The 20,981-nt window shown below is 43.6% G+C and overlaps 1 protein-coding gene across 1 annotated transcript in view; it reads left to right on the top strand.

The window, feature by feature from the left end:
- The first annotated feature begins 104 nt into the window (after positions 1-104).
- The window catches only part of LOC115166891 (elongation factor-like GTPase 1), a 101,357-nt gene continuing 80,480 nt past the window's right edge, over positions 105-20,981 (top strand). Inside the window, exons 1-12 of the mRNA XM_029720793.1 lie at positions 105-128; positions 561-671; positions 792-859; positions 1,027-1,111; positions 1,208-1,341; positions 2,366-2,503; positions 2,738-2,976; positions 5,184-5,307; positions 9,299-9,378; positions 9,520-9,656; positions 9,765-9,887; positions 10,753-10,852. Of these exons, the coding sequence (XP_029576653.1) occupies positions 581-671; positions 792-859; positions 1,027-1,111; positions 1,208-1,341; positions 2,366-2,503; positions 2,738-2,976; positions 5,184-5,307; positions 9,299-9,378; positions 9,520-9,656; positions 9,765-9,887; positions 10,753-10,852 (1,319 nt within the window). The 5' untranslated portion in view covers positions 105-128; positions 561-580. The remainder of the gene's footprint in view (positions 129-560; positions 672-791; positions 860-1,026; positions 1,112-1,207; positions 1,342-2,365; positions 2,504-2,737; positions 2,977-5,183; positions 5,308-9,298; positions 9,379-9,519; positions 9,657-9,764; positions 9,888-10,752; positions 10,853-20,981) is intronic.

The following is a 20,981-nucleotide window of genomic DNA, read 5'->3' as shown; positions in this document are numbered from 1 at the left end:
GTGCAGTTTTGTTTCTATGGAAGCAGCACGTTACCCTAGCAACCGCTGAGCTTCCTAGTAACGACGTAACGTACCACGTCATTTAAACAGCGGCGTCAACATTTTACGTATTCTTCCGGGCAAACAACGTGAGTGAGTTGTGTCCACGTTTGTGTTTTATGTGACTTTTGTCGCATAATATTGAGATTTCTTATGTGATATGAGAATTTATTTTAAGTTATGAATCATATATATATATATATATATATATATATATATATATATATATATATATATATATATATAGTAATATACTACTTTGTATAGAACGCTAACAGTGTTGTCCACATTTCTTTTAGCTGAGTGCAGCATATTGTAAAATACTGTAAATTGCAGCTACATATCACGCACCTTTTGTATTGCTGTCATTCAGAATGGAGGTGTGTTGTTTTACTAACTAACTTTGCTGTGTTGAGTGCACTGGCGCTGATCAGTTTTTATAGCAGTAGCTAGCTAGCTAGGTAATAGTGACATTACTAGATGATATCTCCTAAAGTTTGTTTCCTCGCCTGATGTATTAGCTAGTCCAAAGCAGTCAAAGATGGGACACACCAGTTTGGATAAGATCAAAGCACTACAGAAGAATCCTGCCAACGTCAGGAACCTGTGCATTCTGGCACACGTGGACCATGGTAGGTTCCATTGACTTGATTATTGAGAATGTTGCACGGGAAAATACTGATGACAGTTGTTTGCATGCATGACCATTTGTAGTGACACTCCATTCATATCCACCACTATCTATTTTGCAGGCAAAACAACTCTGGCAGATAGCTTGGTGGCGAGCAATGGCATTATATCAAGTCGCTTAGCCGGAAAGGTTAGTATGACTTGATCTCAATCATCTGTATTATCCTTGTCATACTACTGTAGCCAGACTTTGTTTTTTTGGCCCTTTTACTAATCTAGTTGTGTGTCCCTGATCTACACATTGATCTGTGATATGGTCATGTATACATCTGTGTTCTGATGTTGTTTATGAATTAGCTGAGGTACCTGGACAGCCGGGAGGATGAGCAGATCCGAGGGATCACGATGAAGTCCAGCGCTATCTCACTGCACTATGCTGCTGGTAAGACACCACAGTAGGAACATGTTGAGACCTGTTGTGAGGCGGACCGCTTGTCTCCGTCTAATTGACCCTCGCGTGTGTGTGTGTGTGTCTCAGGGAAGGAGGACTTCCTGATAAACTTGATTGACTCTCCGGGCCATGTGGACTTTTCGTCTGAGGTGTCCACCGCCGTCAGACTATGTGACGGGGCCATTGTCATCGTAGATGCTGTGGAGGGAGTTTGTCCACAGGTAAGGCAATTACAGTCAATGTCTATTTCATTTCTAGGGCCCTGGTCAAAAGTAGTGCACTATTTAGTGAATAGAATGGGATTTTGGACACATACGTACTTAGGTTATAGCCTTGGGGCTCTCGAGTGGTGCAGTGGTCTAAGGCACTGCATTTGTGCTAGAGGCGTCACTACAGACCCTGGTTCGATTCCAGGCTGTATCACAACCAGCTGTGATTAGGAGTCCCATAGGGCGGTACACAATTGGCCCAGTGTCGTCCGGGGTAGGCCATCATTGTAAATAAGAATTTGTTCTTAACTGACTTGCCTAGTTAAATAAAGGTTCAATAAATAACTACCTGTTCTCCACTGGTTCTGCATTAAACAGTGTTTCATGGAAATGGGGCACCAAGCTCACCCACACTTTATCATTGATTGAGTTACTTTTTGCATTTTTAAGCAAATTTCCTTAAATTCTACACATTTCTCGATAGAGCTGAAATGTATTTTCTGCAGTTTTAAAGCTAATTTCCAGCAATTCTACTCATTTTGCCTTAGAGCTGAGAGAAATGTGGCAGTTTTAAAGCTAATTTCCTGCGAGTTTATGCGTTTTGCGGTGTTTTTCAAGACTGCTTAATTCATTGTTTTGGGAATTTTCTCCCTTACTGTCTAGCTTTTATTTGGTTGATTGTTAGTTCTCAAAGATTATATTATTTGAAAAAAGATCTCTACATACTTTATATCTGGCTTTAGATGTTTCAGTTTACACAAGGTGTTTTTCATCCCTAAAATTACTAATAAAAAAATTTAATATATAAAACATTTTTTATACGCTGTTTGGACTTAGGCGACCCGACAAAAGCATAGGTGGCCTGTGCAAGGATTTCAATTGCAGAACAAAAACCCTGTCATTGTTTTGGAATGTAATATATTTGCCGCTCTACTTTCTCAACTTCATGGCATTTTCATTTTGTCTTTGTTGACGTGAGACTTGGCCATTTACTCAGAGTATCAGTTTGTGTGTGTGTCCGCCCATCCTTCCGTAGACCCAAGCAGTGCTGCGTCAGGCGTGGCTGGAGAACATCAGGCCTGTGCTGGTTATCAACAAGATTGACCGGCTCATCATGGAGCTGAAGCTCACCTCTCAGGAAGCCTACACACACCTGCAGAAGATTCTAGAACAGGTGAGTCCCTGACCTCTAAAGACAAGTGTCATTAGTCAAAAAACACAAGACAGAAACAGTATACCTGCCATATAAGTAGTACACAATGAATTGCTCCTGAGTGTAAGTTGAATCGAACTGAATGTGCTGTTTTTGGTTAAGGAATCAGTTATAACAGAGACATGTTCTGGAACGTATATGATTCTTAATACAGAAGTGGACTATATTCTAACAGTCCCTTTTCCCTCCTCACAGGTGAATGCAGTGACAGGCTCTCTGTTTACCTCCAAAGTGCTGGAGGACCGCGCGGTGAAAGAGGAGCGGGCGGAGGAAGATAAGGAGGAGGGGGACATCGAGCCTGCTGAGTGTCCCGGGTCAGAACAGGTGTACGACTGGAGCGCTGGGCTAGAGGATTCGGATGACTCCCAGCTCTACTTCTCTCCAGACCAGGGGAATGTGGTCTTCGCCAGTGCCATAGACGGATGGGGCTTCAGGTGGGTCCTGGGTTATATGCATTAGTGCACACCGTAGCAAAACGTTTTGCAACTGAAAACAAAAACCAGCGTTTCTTACTGGACATGTTCAGGAGGTAGTCTCTCCCTTTTTGGGCATGTTTGCTCCTGTTTGGTTCCTAGTGAATACGACCCTGGTCCTCTTAAGGTCTTGGGCGTCTGTGGACTTGGGTCTGTTCAGAAGGGCATTATTTTGAAAAACATTTTTTTTTAATCACATTTACATAAGCGTTCAGACCCTTTACTCAGTACTTTGTTGAAGCACCTTTGGCAGCTGGGCCACTCAAGGACATTCGGAGACTTGTCCCGAAGCCACTCCTGCGTTGTCTTAGCTGTGTGCTTAGGGTCGTTGTCCTGTTGGAAGTTGAACCTTCGCCCCAGTCTGAGGTCCTGAGCGCTCTGGAGCAGGTTTTCATCAATGATCTCTCTGTACTTTGCTCCATTCATCTTTCCCTTAATCCTGACATCCCCACAGCATGATGCTGCCACCACCATGTTTCAACATAGGGATGGTGCCAGGTTTCCTCCAGATGTGACGCTTGGCATTCAAGCCAAAGAGTTCATTCTTGGTTACATCAGATCAGAGAATCTTGTTTCTTATGGTCAGAGTCATTTAGGTGTCTTTTGGCGAACTCCAAGCGGCTGTCATGAGCCTCTTACTGAGGAGTGGCTTCCGTCTGGCCACTCCACCATAAAGGCCTGATTGTTGGAGTGCTGCAGAGATGGTTGTCCATCTGGAAGGTTCTCCCATCTCCATGAACTCTAGCTATGTCAGAGTGACCATTGGGTTCTTGGTCACTTACCTGACCAAGGCCCTTCTCCCCCAATTACTCAGTTTGACTGTGCGGCCAGCTCTAGGAAGAGTCTTGGTGGTTCCAAACTTCTTCCATTTAAGAATGATGGAGACTACTGTGTTCTTGGGGACCTTCAATGCTTGGGGACCTTCCCCAGATCTGTGCCTTGACACAATCCTGTCTCGGAGCTCTACAGACAATTCCTTCAGCCACATGGCTTGGTTTTGCTCTGACAAGCACTGTCAACTGTGAGACCTTATATAGACAGGTGTGTGCCTTTCCAAATCATGTCCATTCAATTGAATTTACCACAGGTGGACTCCAATCAAGTTGTAGAAACATCTCAAGAATGATCATTGAAAACAGGATGCATCTGAGCTTAATTTTGAGTCTCATAAGGGTCTGAATACTTATATAAATAAGGTATTTTGGTTGTACATTTTTTTTTACATTTGCACAAATTTCTAAAAACCTCTTGTCACTGACATTATGGGGTATTGTGTGTAGATTAATGAGAATTGTCTTTTTTTTAATGAATTTTAGAATAAGGCTGTAACGTAACAAAATGTGGGGGAAAAACCAATGTGTCTGAAACTTTCCGAACGCGCTGTATGTGGGGCCATCAATACATGTCTGGGGAGTTGGTCAGGTATTTGGTTATTGATGAAATATCCACTAGGTGGGGCTTTTGCCTTAGCTTTCAGAGAAAGAACAGAGGGTAGAATTCTGCATGACTGTAACTGATGTAGAATTCTAAATAACCAGCTGAGTAGGAAGAGAACTTTAGCTCTTGTTCACATAACAGTCAAAACATCTCAAACCCAATGTAATGGTATTTCATCCTAGCCAGCCTGCACATTCTTATGTCCCTCAAATCAGGTCAGTGCTCTGCTAGCAAGGTGTTTAATGTTCTCCCCCATGCTACAGAGCAGTCACAAAGTAACTACTACAGACAGACTAGACTGTGTGCATTATAGTCATTGAATGTCATTAGTGTGTCTGTTGGTGTGTACACAGGACACAGATACCTTGTTTTGAGGGCAGCTGTGGCTTTAGGATCGATGAAAATAACCAATGAAGTCACTGTTATTCAGTGGAAGCCAAGTGTTTTACAAGCGGTGTTGACCGACACCCATTCAAGTGACGCATTGCTATTTTCTTGCCTAAAAAGCTCTGTTTTGACAACTCAACACATCACTGAAACCACTGAGAATTACAAACATGCATAGATATCAAATGTTCAGTGCAGGCTATTGTCAGTGAAGGCCTCTGTCAAACTACAATCCAGAACAAAGATGCTGAAGCATAATGGAGAGGAAATATCAATCACTGTGTGTTTAGCTTTTCTGTCGTTGGTATTTTCCAGCGTTAGCAGCTTTGTGCGTTTTCTTGTAGTATCCAGCAGTTTGCCCAGATCCACAGCCAGAGGATGGGCATCAGGGCTGAGGTGCTCCTGAAGACCCTCTGGGGAGACTTCTACCTCAACGCTAAAGCCAAGAAGATCATGAAGGGAGCTCACGTAAGACCAATGCTAACGTTCTACCACAGTAATGAATGCTAAGTGTTCCGTCCCGAATAGCACCCTACTCCCTTTATAGTGCACTACTTTTGACCAAGGCCCACAGTGCTCAACAGTAGTGCACTATATAGGGAATTTGGGACAGTAGCTATGTCCAAAATCTGCCTTCTACTTACTGAAACTCCGTACTGGGTGCTAATCATACCACATACTATTAAGAACGTAATGTTTAGTAAAAACATATGCATTAAGCAACAAATATCTACATACTAGGCTCATCATACTGAGAAGGCTTCATCTGATGCACAATTGGTTTGTTCCCTGCCATTTGTTCATTTTTGTTTTCTTCTCTGATTATCATCTGTTATCAAACACACGTGGGTCTGAAAGGAGCATTCTGTTCCTCAATACTGTGCAGCGAATTCTTCTCCATTAAATCAGTATGGCAACCTGGCATTTAAATCATACTAAGTTTTCAAAATGTCATATACTATAAAACGTTCTGTTTTTGCATACCCAATCAGAGTACTATTTAAAACACAAGTATGGGTATTTGGACAGGCCCGCGGACTAAGTGTTGCAGCTGTATGGTGCTAATGGGTTCACGTTATACTACTAAAGCCACTCTGTTGCAGACTCCCACTCCGAACCACACTAGCTTCTGACCCTTCTGGCTGCATTAGCCATTAGCCTTCAGCGCTAGCTAGTTGACTGTGTATAGAGAGGGCAGCACAATTTCCCTAAGTTATAGTGCCGTTTGTTACGTGTTGGCCCTTGAATTGTCCTTATGTTCATTATTAACATCCAGTAGGGACTCCGTCCAAAGAAACCTTTATTTTGAGCATTTGTAATTTGTTATGTTCATTTGGTTGTGCGGTGGGACTCTGGGAGAGACTACCATAATGAACATGCATTACACACAGACCGTCACATTCTCAGACTGTTCAAACATCTAATCAGTCATTAGACGGATCAATATAATCTTTCCTCCACTATAGAACAGAGTAGTCTCATCAAGACACTCACACACACAGTCCAACCTTCAGTCTGTCCCATTGATTTTCAGTCCATAGAAAGTGGATAATAGAGCTTTTAGTGTAGCCAGTAGCCAGCCCTCTCAGAGAGATGAAGGCACCATATTCCCTTTATAGTGCACTACTTTTGACCAGGGCCCATAGGGAATAGAATGCTTGCTTTCAGTGCTATGGAGGTTTGACTCCGTATTATATATTTCAGCTGTTGTTCTACATTCGGTGACACAGGGTCATATTTGGATTGGAGCACTTTTAGAAAGTGAGTTGTTTTATAGTACTGGAGCTGAGAGACTGGACGGGTTGACCTATGCACTGGTGTGTGTGTGTGTGTGTGTGTACATGACTGTGTGCACCTATGCACTGGTGTGTGTGTGTGTACATGACTGTGCACCTATGCACTGGTGTGTGTGTGTGTGCGTACATGACTGTGTGCACCTATGCACTGGTGTGTGTGTGTGTGTGCGTGCGTACATGACTGTGTGCACCTATGCACTGGTGTGTGTGCGTACATGACTGTGTGCACCTATGCACTGGTGTGTGCGTACATGACTGTGTGCACCTATGCACTGGTGTGTGCGTACATGACTGTGTGCACCTATGCACTTTGGTGTGTGTGCGTACATGACTGTGTGCGCCTATGCACTGGTGTGTGCGTACATGACTGTGTGCGCCTATGCACTTTGGTGTGTGTGTGCGTGCATGACTGTGTACACCTATGCACTTTGGTGTGTGTGCGTGCATGACTGTGTATTCCTATGCACTTTGGTGTGTGTGCGTACATGACTGTGTGCGCCTATGCACTGGTTTGTGTGTGTGCGTACATGACTGTGTGCACCTATGCACTGGTGTGTGTGTACATGACTGTGTGCACCTATGCACTGGTTTGTGTGTGCGTACATGACTGTGTGCACCTATGCACTTTGGTGTGTGTGTGTGTGTGCGTACATGACTGTGTGCACCTATGCACTGGTTTGTGTGTGTGCGTACATGACTGTGTGCGCCTATGCACTTTGGTGTGTGTGTGTGTGTGTGTGTACATGACTGTGCACCTATGCACTGGTGTGTGTGCGCGTACATGACTGTGTGCGCCTATGCACTGGTGTGTGTGTGCGTACATGACTGTGTGCACCTATGCACTGGTGTGTGTGTGTGTGCGTACATGACTGTGTGCACCTATGCACTGGTGTGTGTGTGCGTACATGACTGTGTGCACCTATGCACTGGTGTGTGTGTGTGTGTGTACATGACTGTGTGCACCTATGCACTGGTTTGTGTGTGCGTACATGACTGTGTGCGCCTATGCACTTAGGTGTGTGTGTGTGTACATGACTGTGTGCACCTATGCACTGGTGTGTGTGTGTGCGTACATGACTGTGTGCACCTATGCACTGGTTTGTGTGTGTGCGTACATGACTGTGTGCGCCTATGCACTGGTTTGTGTGTGTGCGTACATGACTGTGTGCGCCTATGCACTTAGGTGTGTGTGTGTGTGTACATGACTGTGTGCACCTATGCACTGGTTTGTGTGTGTGCGTACATGACTGTGTGCGCCTATGCACTTAGGTGTGTGTGTGTGTGTGTACATGACTGTGTGCACCTATGCACTGGTGTGTGTGTGCGTGCGTACATGACTGTGTGCACCTATGCACTGGTGTGTGTGTGTGTGTGCGTACATGACTGTGCACCTATGCACTTTGGTGTGTGTGCGTACATGACTGTGTGCGCCTATGCACTTTGGTGTGTGTGCGTACATGACTGTGTGCGCCTATGCACTTTGGTGTGTGTGCGTGCATGACTGTGTACGCCTATGCACTTTGGTGTGTGTGCGTACATGACTGTGTGCGCCTATGCACTTTGGTGTGTGTGTGTGCGTACATCACTGTGTGCGCCTATGCACTTAGGTGTGTGTGTGTGTGTGTACATGACTGTGTGCACCTATGCACTGGTGTGTGTGTGCGTGCGTACATGACTGTGTGCACCTATGCACTGGTGTGTGTGTGCGTGCGTACATGACTGTGTGCACCTATGCACTTTGGTGTGTGTGTGTGCGTACATGACTGTGTGCGCCTATGCACTTTGGTGTGTGTGCGTACATGACTGTGTGCGCCTATGCACTTTGGTGTGTGTGTGTGTGCGTACATGACTGTGTGCACCTATGCACTGGTTTGTGTGTGTGCGTACATGACTGTGTACACCTATGCACTGGTTTGTGTGTGTGCGTACATGACTGTGTGCGCCTATGCACTTTGGTTTGTGTGTGTGCGTACATGACTGTGTGCACCTATGCACTGGTTTGTGTGTGTGCGTACATGACTGTGTGCGCCTATGCACTTAGGTGTGTGTGTGTGTGTGTGTACATGACTGTGTGCACCTATGCACTGGTGTGTGTGTGCGTACATGACTGTGTGCACCTATGCACTGGTTTGTGTGTGTGCGTACATGACTGTGTGCGCCTATGCACTTTGGTGTGTGTGTGTGTGTGTGTGTGTACATGACTGTGTGCACCTATGCACTGGTTTGTGTGTGTGCGTACATGACTGTGTGCACCTATGCACTGGTTTGTGTGTGTGCGTACATGACTGTGTGCGCCTATGCACTTTGGTGTGTGTGTGTGTGTGTACATGATTGTGTGCACCTATGCACTGGTGTGTGTGTGCGTGCGTCCACTCAGTACGCTTGGTGAGAAACACAGCACTGTGTGTGCCTCTTCAGAGCTTTCATAATCCCACACTGCAGCCTATTTGTTGGAACAGCCAGCTATTAACGCCAGTACACCACGTCTGTAGTGCACTATATACAGGGTAGGGTGCCATTTGGGATGCATCCATAGTGAAGAAAATGGTGCATAAATCCAATCAATGATTCTCCATCTAGATAAGAAATAGCAATGGTTTGACTGTTTCTGAAAGATCCATTTTCTCACTCTTTCTTCCTGTAATTCTCTCTTCCCTCTCCAGGCCAAAGGAAAGAAGCCTCTGTTTGTTCAGCTCGTCCTGGACAACATATGGAGTTTATATGATGCTGTTGTTACCAGACGGTAAGGGATCTCTGAAGATGTGATCTCTATCTCTATGCTGTTATGGTTCCTTGCAGCACCTTTGTTAAATGTTGAAGTGTGTATGAAGATGGAGTGCTTTTGAGATGTGAATAATGACGTACGTGTGCTCTCTCCTCTCAGAGACAAGGAGAAGATAGAGAAGATGATGATGTCACTAGGTGTTAAGGTGATGACCAGAGACTTGCGTCACTCCGACCCCAAAGTCCTCCTCTCTGCCATCTGCAGCCAGTGGCTCCCCGTCTCACAGGCTGTACTGTGTATCCTACCTGTGTGTGTGTGTGTGTGTGTGTGTGTGTGTGTGTGTGCTTCCTTAACCCTGTGCCCCAGTCGTGTGTGTGTGCGTGCTTCCTTAACCCTGTGCCCAGTCATGGTGTGCGATAAGCTGCCCAGTCCGTTGGACATGACCTCTGAGAGAATAGAGAGACTGATGAGTGTGGGAGCACGCAGGTTCCACTCACTACCCCTGCAGACCCAGGAGCTGAAGACCGGTGAGACACACACACTCTGCAGTTGCAGAAAAGTTGTCTTGGTCTGCTGTTTGTGGGTGGTTCAGTGTGTGGGGGAAGATGATGTCTGTGAGCTCTTCCAAAGCCCACCTGGCATGTTGTGCTTTTACGAAGGCATTTCTGTATCCTGTGAAGGTGTTAGTTTAGCAGACCTGCTAGTTGTTTCCTCCCTCCCTCCACCCAGCCCCAGTTCAAGGCTTGCTTCTTTCCCAGACCGCCTGGCTATGGAGAGGAGAGTTGGCAGGGCTCGTCTCTTTCCAGCTCTCACCTCATGTTAACGAGATCAGGGTTGCTTTTAACGCACGAAACAGAGGGAATGTTTTTAACAAAATATGAAAAATGGATACATTCAGGTAGTACAGATCACAGTAACTCCAGATTTGACTACCTTGTTTAATGGATAATCAATGATATTCATATATCAATAAATTGCCAGGGAAGCTGTTTGGTGTCTTCACTTGGAAACAAACAGAAGCTAAATGGGCCAAAACGCGTAGATTAGTCCAATAAGAAACACGTGTTTTTGTTACGGTGTGCACTACTGAACATGTCCTAGGTGCCTTTAGAGCTTGGGCTAAAACGAGAGGCAATGTTTGAACATGTTCATGACAACCTCTATAGTATCTGGGTGGGTAAGGAGTAATACAGTATCTATGTTGAGAACAGAGACTTTCCTCCATTTAAAAGGCACATTTAAGCAAGAATGGAATATTATTTACTTTGAGTCAAACTGTTAAATCCTATATATTACACAGAGCATATGCTGTGGTTTCTGTATACAGTGGTAGTTGGTTCTCTTATTGAATTCTAACTATATGCTCAGTAACCTTGTCCTGTGTGTCCCCAGCCTTCATGCAGTGTTCCAGTGATGACACAGCCCCTGTCATTGTGTTTGTGTCCAAGATGTTTATGGTGGACGCCAAGGCCCTGCCTCAGAACAAACAGAGGTAAGTGTGTGTTTGTTGTTTGGTCAGACCCTAGACATCATGCAGAGGTACAGAAAGTGAGTGTGACTGGGAATGACACTAGATGGCACTCTTGTCTATGGGTTTCTGTCTGTCTGTCTGTCTGTCTGTCTGTCTGTCTGTCTGTCTGTCTGTCTGTCTGTCTGTCTGTCTGTCTGTCTGTCTGTCTGTCTGTCTGTCTGTCTGTCTGTCTGTCTGTCTGTCTGTCTGTCTGTCTGTCTGTCTGTCTGTCTGTCTGTCTGTCTGTCTGTCTGTCTGTCTGTCTGTCTGTCTGTCTGTCTGTGTGTCTGTCTGTGTACACTCATACATATGTACATACATACATACATACGTACATGCATACGTACACTCACTCACTCACTCACTCACTCACTCACTATTGGTCAAAAGTTTGGACACACCTACTCATTGAAGTGTTTTTTCTTTATTTCTACATTGTAGAAAAGTAGTGAAGACATCAAAACTATGAAATAACACATATGGAATCATGTAGTAATGAGAAAAGTGTTAAGCAAATCAAAATATTTGAGATTCTTCAAGTAGCCACCCTTTGGCTTGATGAAAGCTTTGCACAGTCTTGGCATTCTCTCAACCAGCTTCATGAGGTAGTCACCTGTAATGCATTTCAACTAGCAGGTGTGCCGGCTTAAAAGTTAATTTGTGTAATTTCTTTCCTTCTTAATTCGTTTGAGCCAATCAGTTGTGTTGTGCCAAGGTAGGGGGGTATACAGAAGATGGCCCTATTTGGTAAAATACCAGGTCCATATTATGGCAAGAACAGCTCAAATAAGCAAAGAGAAACGACAGTCCATCATTACTTTAAGACATAAAGGTCAGTCAATGTGGAACATTTCAAGAACTTTGAAAGTGCAGTCGCAAAAACCATCAAGCGCTATGATGAAACAGGCTCTCATGAGGACCGCCACAGGAAAGGAAGACCCAGAGTTACCTCTGCTGCAGAGGATAAGTTCATTAGAGTTACCAGCCTCAGAAATTGCAGCCCAAATAAATGCTTCACAGAGTTCAAGTAACAGACACATCTCAACATCAACTGTTCAGAGGAGACTGTGAATCAGGCCTTCATGGTTGAGTTGCTGCAAAGAAACCACTACTAAAGGACACCAATAAGAAGAAGAGACTTGGTTGGGCCAAGAAACACGAGCAATGGACATTAGACCGGTGGAATGTGTCTTTTGGTCTGGAGTCCAAATTGGAGATTTTTAGTTCCAACCTCTGTGAGACGCGGTGTCGGTGATCTCCGCATGTGTATTTCTCACCGTGAAGCATGGAGGAGGGTGTGGTGTTGCTTTGCTGGCGACACTGTCTGTGATTTATTTAGAATTCAGGGAACACTTAACCTGCTTAACCTGCATGGCTTCCACAGCATTCTGAAGCGATACACCATCCCATCTGGTTAGCGCTTAGTGGGACTATCATTTGTTTTTCAACAGGACAATGACCCAACACACCTCCAGACTGTGTAAGGGCTATTACACCAAGGAGGAGAGTGATGACCTGCTGCATCAGATGACCTGGCTTCCACAATTCCCCAACCTCAACCAAATTGAGATGGTTTGGGATGAGTTGGACGGCAGAGTGAAGGAAAAGCATCCAACAAGTGCTCAGAATATGTGGGAACTCCTTCAAGACTGTTGGAAAAGCATTCCAGTTGAAGCTGGTTGAGAGAATGCCAAGAGTATGCAAAGCTGTCATCAAGGCAAAGAGTGGCTATTTGAAGAATCTCAAATATAAAAAATATTTTGGATTTTTTTTGGTTACTACATGATTCCATATGTGTTATTTCATAGTTTTGATGTCTTCATTATTATTCTTCAATGTAGGACATAAGCAAAATAAAAAACCCTTGAATGACACATACAGAGTGCATTTGGAAAGTATTCAAACCTCCTTGGCTTTTTCCACATTTTGTTACGTTACAGCTATTCTACTGATATCATTAAAATACAACAAAGGGATGCTGCACTACAGTAGAGCCACCCCAGCACCACATTTGTTCCTCAGAAGCAGATTTTCGCAGCTCCCCAGTGTTGTTTTAATGGCCGTAGCCTGTGAAGCACGTGTTGAGGAAAATGTATTGGCAGGATGGGTTATAAGCTTGCCTGGCTTAATAAACCAATAGAAAAGTCCCAAAACTGCAAATCCATCTAGCACTCCAGGCAGACTGAAACAAACACTCCGAGTATTGGGAGAGATGAAGTATTTGAACCCAGGACTGGTTGTAGATATGGATATTTGTAGGAATTACATATTATGTCACATTTTGGAAATAATTGTCTGACTTGTGATAACATTGTAGTACTATGGTGCCTTCTAACACATCATTTTGAAGGTTCCACTTAAGATGATAGTGTTACGTGGTCGTTTCACCTTCCTCTGCTGAATGCACTTATTGTGTGCGTTTCCATAACAGCGTCTGCTAGGCTTAATGACCAGGACGCAAAGTGCTCCTGTGCTGTGCAGCTCCAGGAAGGGAGTGTGGCTACATCCCAAACGGCACCGTATTCCCTTCATAGTGCTCTACTTTGACCAGAGCGCTATGGGCCCTGGTTAAAAGTAGTGCGCTGAATAGGGTGCCATTTGGGATGTAGAATTAGTGTGGTCTTCTCCAGACAGCTATTATAGTGTGTCCTCTATTGAAAGCTATTACAGCGCCCCCCTCAACAATACACTTGGATAATAGTCATGTTATAATGGGATGGTGACTGTGCAAATGGCTTTGACGGCATACCAAATGGCACCCTATTCCCTACATAGGGCCCTACTTTTGACCAGGGCTCGCTCACATAAAAAATCCTTGTGAAATGTATATATATATATATTTTTTTTTAATCTGGCGTTAGTGCATAGCCTAAGTTTTAGGGCGTAACTGTACGCTGGCCAAATATACGCCAGTTGCCAAATGCTTTTGGGAACTTGGGCAGAAAAAGTTAACGTCCATCCACTGAGGCAAAAAGTAATATAGAAGAACATTTGCCTAAAGTTTGGGAAAGATTTGGGGAAGTGGTAAAGGAGGATGATGGCAGTGCCGGTTGTGCTGAGCGATTAACTGACAATTAGTTTTTTTACCTCTGTTATTAGGCCTAAACAACTATTTGACCGACATAGGCTCAATTACTTGAATTTAGTTTTTGTTTTTTTTAGCCCAACGCAACGTTTTTCTAGAGAGAAATCAAATAATTCAGGAGAGAAATCAAGTCAACTATGTGGGTGGAAGGAAGTTGTAGTTTTCATTAAGCAAATATTCAACCTAGTTCAGGCTCTGACAGAGACTGATCAGAGCGGAAGAGGTGACGCGAGAGGTTTCACTCTTGCCAAAATCAGTCCAAAATAAGCTCAATTTGTTTCTACGGGCTTATTTTGGACTGAAGCTTTTCTCCTGCCTTTGTTAGGGCGGAGACATGAGCATCTCAACATTATATACAGATCTCTGGACCGATACACTTTCACGCCTGCTTCGTTAGGTTAGATACACAAAGACTCCATGAGAGAGGAATCTACACAACGATGAGAGGGACAGAGACAGTTTGTGAAAGTATAACTTATCTACTTTGAAGAAGTAGTGAAATGATTTTTTTTAGACAGCTCTGCAGCATATTTAAGCAGGCTAGCTAAATAGGATGATTAAAGACAGTACAGTATGGGGTGAACAGAGATAACGTTAGATGGTCTGGCTGGCTGACTGCTACTGCCTGAGCAGAGATGAGATCATGACTTAAAGGAATGAAAAATAATACAATAAAATACAAATTAAGTAGTATACACAACTGAAATATTTTATTTCATAGTAATTGTCCATTTTTCTATTGATATCTACCCAGTGGTTCCCAACCTTTTTCAGTTTCTGTACCAGCAACTGAATTTTGCTCTGCCCGGAGTACCCCTGAAGTAGCCCCTCATGTGCATTTTACCTGTAGACCTATGGTCTCATGAGTCTTCTCAAGTACCCCTTGTGGGTAGGCCATGTACCCCGAGGGATCCTACAGTAGTGTCCCTGGTTGTGAACCACTGGTCTACCCAATGAGGACCTGACAGAGACAATGGGATATTTTCTATGTTTTGGCAATTGAATGGTCACTATTTTTGGTTTTGGAATTTCTGTTACAACGCTCTAAAATCATTGTAACGTCATCATTTCACAATGCAAAAATATCGAAACCAAAATCATGATTCTTTTTTTATAATCTAACCGAAACCCAACCAATCTAAAAAAAGCACTACTGTAGGCTACTGTTCAGATAGGTTTAATGGGATAGTAGCCTGAAATCTGGACACTGACTGTAGGTCTGTAGCCTAATTATGTACTCCTACCGAAATTAAGTATTTCTTGCAGTAAAATGATTTACCAGATGTACATTTTGACTCGGGAACAGGAGTGGAGTAATATTTATTTCTTTAACTTCTATGGGCTAGGTGGGACGTTTGCATCCCACTCTATTCAACAGCCAGTGGAATTGCGTGGCGCGAAATACAAATACCTGAAATGCTATAACTTCAATTTCTCAAACATATGACTATTTTACACCATTTGAAAGATAAGACTCGTTAATCTAACCACATTGTCCGATTTCAAAAAGGCTTTACAGCGAAGGCAAAACATTAGATTATGTCAGGAGAGTATCCAGCCAAAAATAATCACAGCCATTTTCAAAGCAAGCATGTATGTCACAAAAACCCAAACCACAGCTAAATGCAGCACTAACCTTTGATGATCTTCATCAGATGACACTCCTAGGACATTGTTATACAATACATGCATGTTTTGTTCAATCAAGTTCATATTTATGTCCAAAAACAGCTTTTTACATTAGCATGTGACGTTCAGAACTAGCATACCCCCCGCAAACTTCCGGTGAATTTACTAAATTACTCATCATAAACGTTGACAAAATACATAACAATTATTTTAAGAATTATAGATACAGAACTCCTTTATGCAACCGCTATGTCAGATTTTAAAATAGCTTTTCGGCGAAAGCACATTTTTCAATATTCTGAGTACATAGCTCAGCCATCACAGGCTAGCTATTCAGACACCCGCCAACGTCGGGGCAACCTAAACTCAGAATTACTATTAGAAAAATTGGATTACCTTTGCTGTTCTTCGTCAGAATGCACTCCCAGGACTTCTACTTCAACAACAAATGTTCTTTTGGTTCCAAATAATCCATAGTTAAATCCAAATACCTCCATTTTGTTTGTGCGTTCAGGTCATAAAATATTCCATTACCGTACTTAGAAGCATGTCAAACGCTGTTTAAAATACATTTTTATGCTATTTTTCTCCTAAAATAGTGATAATATTCCAACCGGACAATGTTGTATTCATTCAAAGAGAGCAAGAAAAAAATGGCGGTCTCGTGAATGCGCATCTCCAGTCTCTCTGTCCCCAGGCAGACCACTCACAAACTCTGCTCCTGTTATCTGCCCAGAGACAGGAGATGCGTCAATCCGCTTTCTGAAGGCTTTAGCGAGCCAATGGAAGCCTTAGAAAGTGTCACGTAACAGCTCAGATGCTGTAATTTTGATAGAGATGCAACAGAAGGACTACAAATTGTCAGACAGGCCACTTCCTGCATGGAATCTTCTCAGGTTTTTGCCTGCCATATGAGTTCTGTTATACTCACAGACACCATTCAAACAGTTTTAGAAACTTTAGAGTGTTTTCTATCCAAATCTACTAATAATATGCATATTATCGTTTCTGGGCAAGAGTAGTAACCAGTTTAAATTGGGTACGTTTTTTTATCCGGACGTGAAAATACTGCCCCCTAGCCCAGACAGGTTAAGCATTCTTGAGAGAATGACTGTGCGGTTAGGGACCGTATGTAAAGGTGCTATCTTTATCAGCATCATAAAAGCTGATAGTATTTCAACCACATAAAATATGCATCCAAGCCCAACTGAAATCCTATCATAAACATGTTGGGTAGTTTTCACAGCTTTTAATTCCCTTAAAACCGGTCAAACTGACGTCATTTGGAGATTTTGCACTGAAAATCGCAAATTTTTTTTGGGTCAAATCAAAGTTTATTTGTCACGTGCGCCGAATACAACTGGTGTAGACCTTATAGTGAAATGCTTACTTACAGGCTCTAACCAATAGTGCGGAAAAAAAGGTGTGTGTGTGTGTGTAGGTAAGTAAAGAAATAAAACAACAGTAAAGACCTTTGCAAATAACAGTAGCAAGGCTATATACAGACACCGGTTAGTCAGGCTTATTGAGGTAGTATGTACATGTAGGTATGGTTAAAGTGACTATGCATATATGATGAACAGAGAGTAGCAGTAGCATAAAAGAGGTGTTGGCGGGTGGTGGGACACAATGCAGATACCCCAGTTAGCCAATGTGCGGGAGCACTGGTTGGCCGGCCCAATTGAAGTAGCATGTACATGAATGTATAGTTAAAGTGACTATGCATATATGATAAACAGAGAGTAGCAACAGCGGGAAAGAGGGGTTGGGGGGGGGCACACAATGCAACTAGTCCGGGTAACCATTTGGTTACCTGTTCAGGAGTCTTATGGCTTGGGGGTAAAAACTGTTGAAGCCTTTTTGTCCTAGATTTGGCACTCCGGTACCGCTTGCCATGCGGTAGTAGAGAGAACAGTATATGATAGGGGTGGCTGGGGTCTTTGACCATTTTTAGGGCCTTCCTCTGACACCGCCTGGTGTAGAGGTCCTGGATGGCAGGCAGCTTTGCCCCAGTGATGTACTGGGCCATACGCACTACCCTCTGAAGTGCCTTGTGGTTGGAGGACACAAGGCACCAGGCAGTGATGCAACCGGTCAGGATGCTCTCAATGTTGCAGCTGTAGAACCTTTTGAGGATCTGAGGATCCATGCCAAATCTTTTTAGTTTCCTGAGGGGGAATAGGCTTTGTCGTGCCCTCTTCACAACTGTCTTGGTGTGTTTGGACCATTATAGTTTGTTGTTGATGTGGACACCAAGGAATTTGAAACTTTCAACCTGCCCCACTACAGCCCCGTCGATGAGAATGGGGGCGTGCTCGGTGCTCCTTTTCCTGTAGTCCACAATCATCTCCTTAGATTTAGCTCGTCTGGTAGGCTTGTGTCACTGGGCAGCTCACGGCTGTGCTTCCCTTTGTAGTCTGTAATAGTTTGCAAGCCCTGCCACATCCGACGAGCGTCGGAGACGGTGTAGTATGATTCAATCTTAGCCCTGTATTGACGCTTTGCCTGTTTGATGGTTTGTCGCAGGGCATAACGGGATTTCTTGTAAGCTTCTGGGTTAGAGTCCCGCACCTTGAAAGCGGCAGCTCTACCCTTTAGCTCAGTGCTGTTGTGACGTTGTATTAGTTAAGGTGACGACTGTTGCTCATCGAATGATTAAAGGTTTCTAATTGCGTGATTAAATGAATCAAGCAATTATTAACTCATTAACCTGGGGCACCATGGGAAAATTAGTTTTATTGAGTTTCTATTTCCCAAATTAACTCAAAGAATATCAGAATATCGATTTTACAACAGTCGCTAATTAATCAGTTACCTCTACAATCTCATTCTGAACGTCGCATAATCCGGGAATCAGCACGGACCCGGGTCCCACCAATGAGTTCGTACCACACCAATCTTAGTTGATTATTTATTTACTAGAAAGCTAAAATGATGATAAAAGATACACAAAACCCAGTCTAGGCTATTGATCAGAACTTATTATAACGGGCCACCACACTATGGCGCGTGTTACCCAAAATGGGGATTTAAAAGAGAGAGAAAAAGAGAAAGTACACGAGAGAAATATACCTTTGGGTGCATTTGTCAGCTATGCTTATTTTAACCCTAGCCTTGCCCCGAACTGCCACTCTTATGGGTCAGAATATAATGATGTTATTACGTGTTGGAGGTCTCAGATGGGAAGCTCCGCATGGGTCGTTTAGGCTTCTCAGTGATGCACTTCTCCGGCGCAACTCTCTTGTTGTCCTCACGATGTCAGTGTCCTTTTGGCTTAGTGGTCTGATTCCTCGCCCTTGCTCTGGAAGGGGTCTTCTGAAGACAGACAGCTCTGTAGCTCAGAGCTCACAGCATAGGAATGAAACAGTGTAGATACCACGATTCGATGGAGAGTGGAGGCTAGGTGGTCCGGCTTGAATTCACCCGGACACAGCTTCTCATCCGTAGCATGGGTAGAAAAAAGATTTCTTTGTCTTCAACCTTGTGTTGCGTTTTGGGTTCGTTGACTTTTTAGACCTTGGCTCGGGTCACTTAGTCTGATATGTTACTTCTTAACTCGCATGTCTTATACCCTCGGGTCAGAAGTGGGCGTAACCGCCTTTAGGGCAATTCTCTGTGCATACCAAGTTAAGAGGCAAGGTCTAGATTTTACTCAAGTCCAATTTTAGACAACTAACTTCACATTGTCTTTACCAAAACATTCTCTTTGATTTGGACATTTTTCCACACAATGTACAATGTATAAACATCAAGCATATACTAACAAAACTCTTAAAGTTACAATGTTTTCGTAATAAAGTCATCTATTAACCTTTAATAACAAAACAAAAATGACATATATTTTCATATTCCATCTATCGTCATGACCACCATTGTGGCTGACGGAAACCATTGTTCCAAAGTCCCTTTATTGCATGTTTAATGTTCTGAGGCTGGTTCTCCATAGTGAGAGGACAAAGGAATTTTGTCTGTGGCCTAAGATTTACCATGGGCGTGAGGGGTCATAAAACCCTCACATCTTCATACCCCTAGATCTCTCCTCCTCTGTTGGGGGTGAGAGATAATCTGTAGGGTTGTGGTCTCCTGTAACCTGACCTGATCAGGACAGTTATGACAGTGCGAATGTTGCCTGTAATCCATGGCTTCTGGTTGGGGTATGTACGTACAGTCACTGTGGGGACGACGTCCTCGATGCACTTATTGATAAAGCCAGTGACTGATGTGGTGTATTCCTCAATGTCATCGGAAGAATCCCGGAACATGTTCCAGTCTGTGATAGCAAAACAGTCCTGTAGTTTAGCATCTGCTTCATCTGACCACTTTTTTATAGACCGAGTCACTGGTGCTTCCTGCTTTAATTTTTGCTTGTAAGCAGGAATCAGGAGGATAGAGTTGAGGTCGGATTTACCAAGTGGAGGACAAAGGAGAGATTTGTATGCGTCTCTGTGTGTGGAGTACAGGTGATCTAGAATTGTTTTCCCTCTGGTTGCACATTTAACATGTTGATAGAGATTTGGTAGAACTGATTTAAGTTTCCCTGTTTTAAAGTCTCTGGCCACTAGGAGCGCTGCCTCTGGGTGAGTGGTTTCCTGTTTGCTTATTTCCTTATACAGCTGACTGAGTGCGGTCTTAGTGCCAGCATCTGTTTGTGGTGGTAAATAAACAGCCACGAAAAGTATAGCTGAGAACTCTCTAGGCAAGTAGTGTGGCCTGCCATTTATCACAATATACTCTACTTAAGGCGAGCAAAATCTAGAGACTTCCCTGCCGGTGCAGCGTACATCCCGCTAGCTGAATATCCATGTCGTCATTCAGCCACGATTCCGTGAAACATAAGATATTACAGTTTTTGATGTCCCGTTGGTAGGATATTCGTGATCGTACCTTGTCTAATTTGTTATCCAATGATTGCACGTTGGCGAGTAATATTGACGGTAACGGCAGCTTTCCTACTCGCCTTCTGCGGGTCCTGACGAGGTATTCGGCTCTTCGTCCTCTGTACCTGCGTTGCTTCCTCTTGCGAATAACTGGGATGTCGGCCCTGCCGGGTGTTTGGAGAATATCATGTGAGTCTTGCTTGTTGTTGAAAAAATCTTTGTCTAATCCGAGGTGAGTGATCGCTGTCCTGATATCCAGAAGCTATTTTCTGCCGTAAGATACGGTTGCAGAAACATTATGTACAAAATAAGTTACAAATAACGCGAAAAAACCCCACATAATAGCACAATTGGTTGGACGCCCGTAAAACTGCTGCCATTTTCTTCCGGTACCATTTCCTTGCCTATTGCATTTTCTTCCTGGTCCCTAAATGTCTTTACTGCCCGAGAGAAAGAACTTTACTGACGTCAACTAGATTGAAGCGTTCAATCTACTGATTCATTACATTAGTTTGGTGAG

Source organism: Salmo trutta, chromosome 29 (genome assembly GCF_901001165.1).
Source record: "Salmo trutta chromosome 29, fSalTru1.1, whole genome shotgun sequence".
Classification (NCBI taxonomy): domain Eukaryota; kingdom Metazoa; phylum Chordata; class Actinopteri; order Salmoniformes; family Salmonidae; genus Salmo; species Salmo trutta.
The sequence above is the reverse complement of the archived record's forward strand: the minus strand, read 5'-3'. Positions and strand labels throughout refer to the sequence as shown.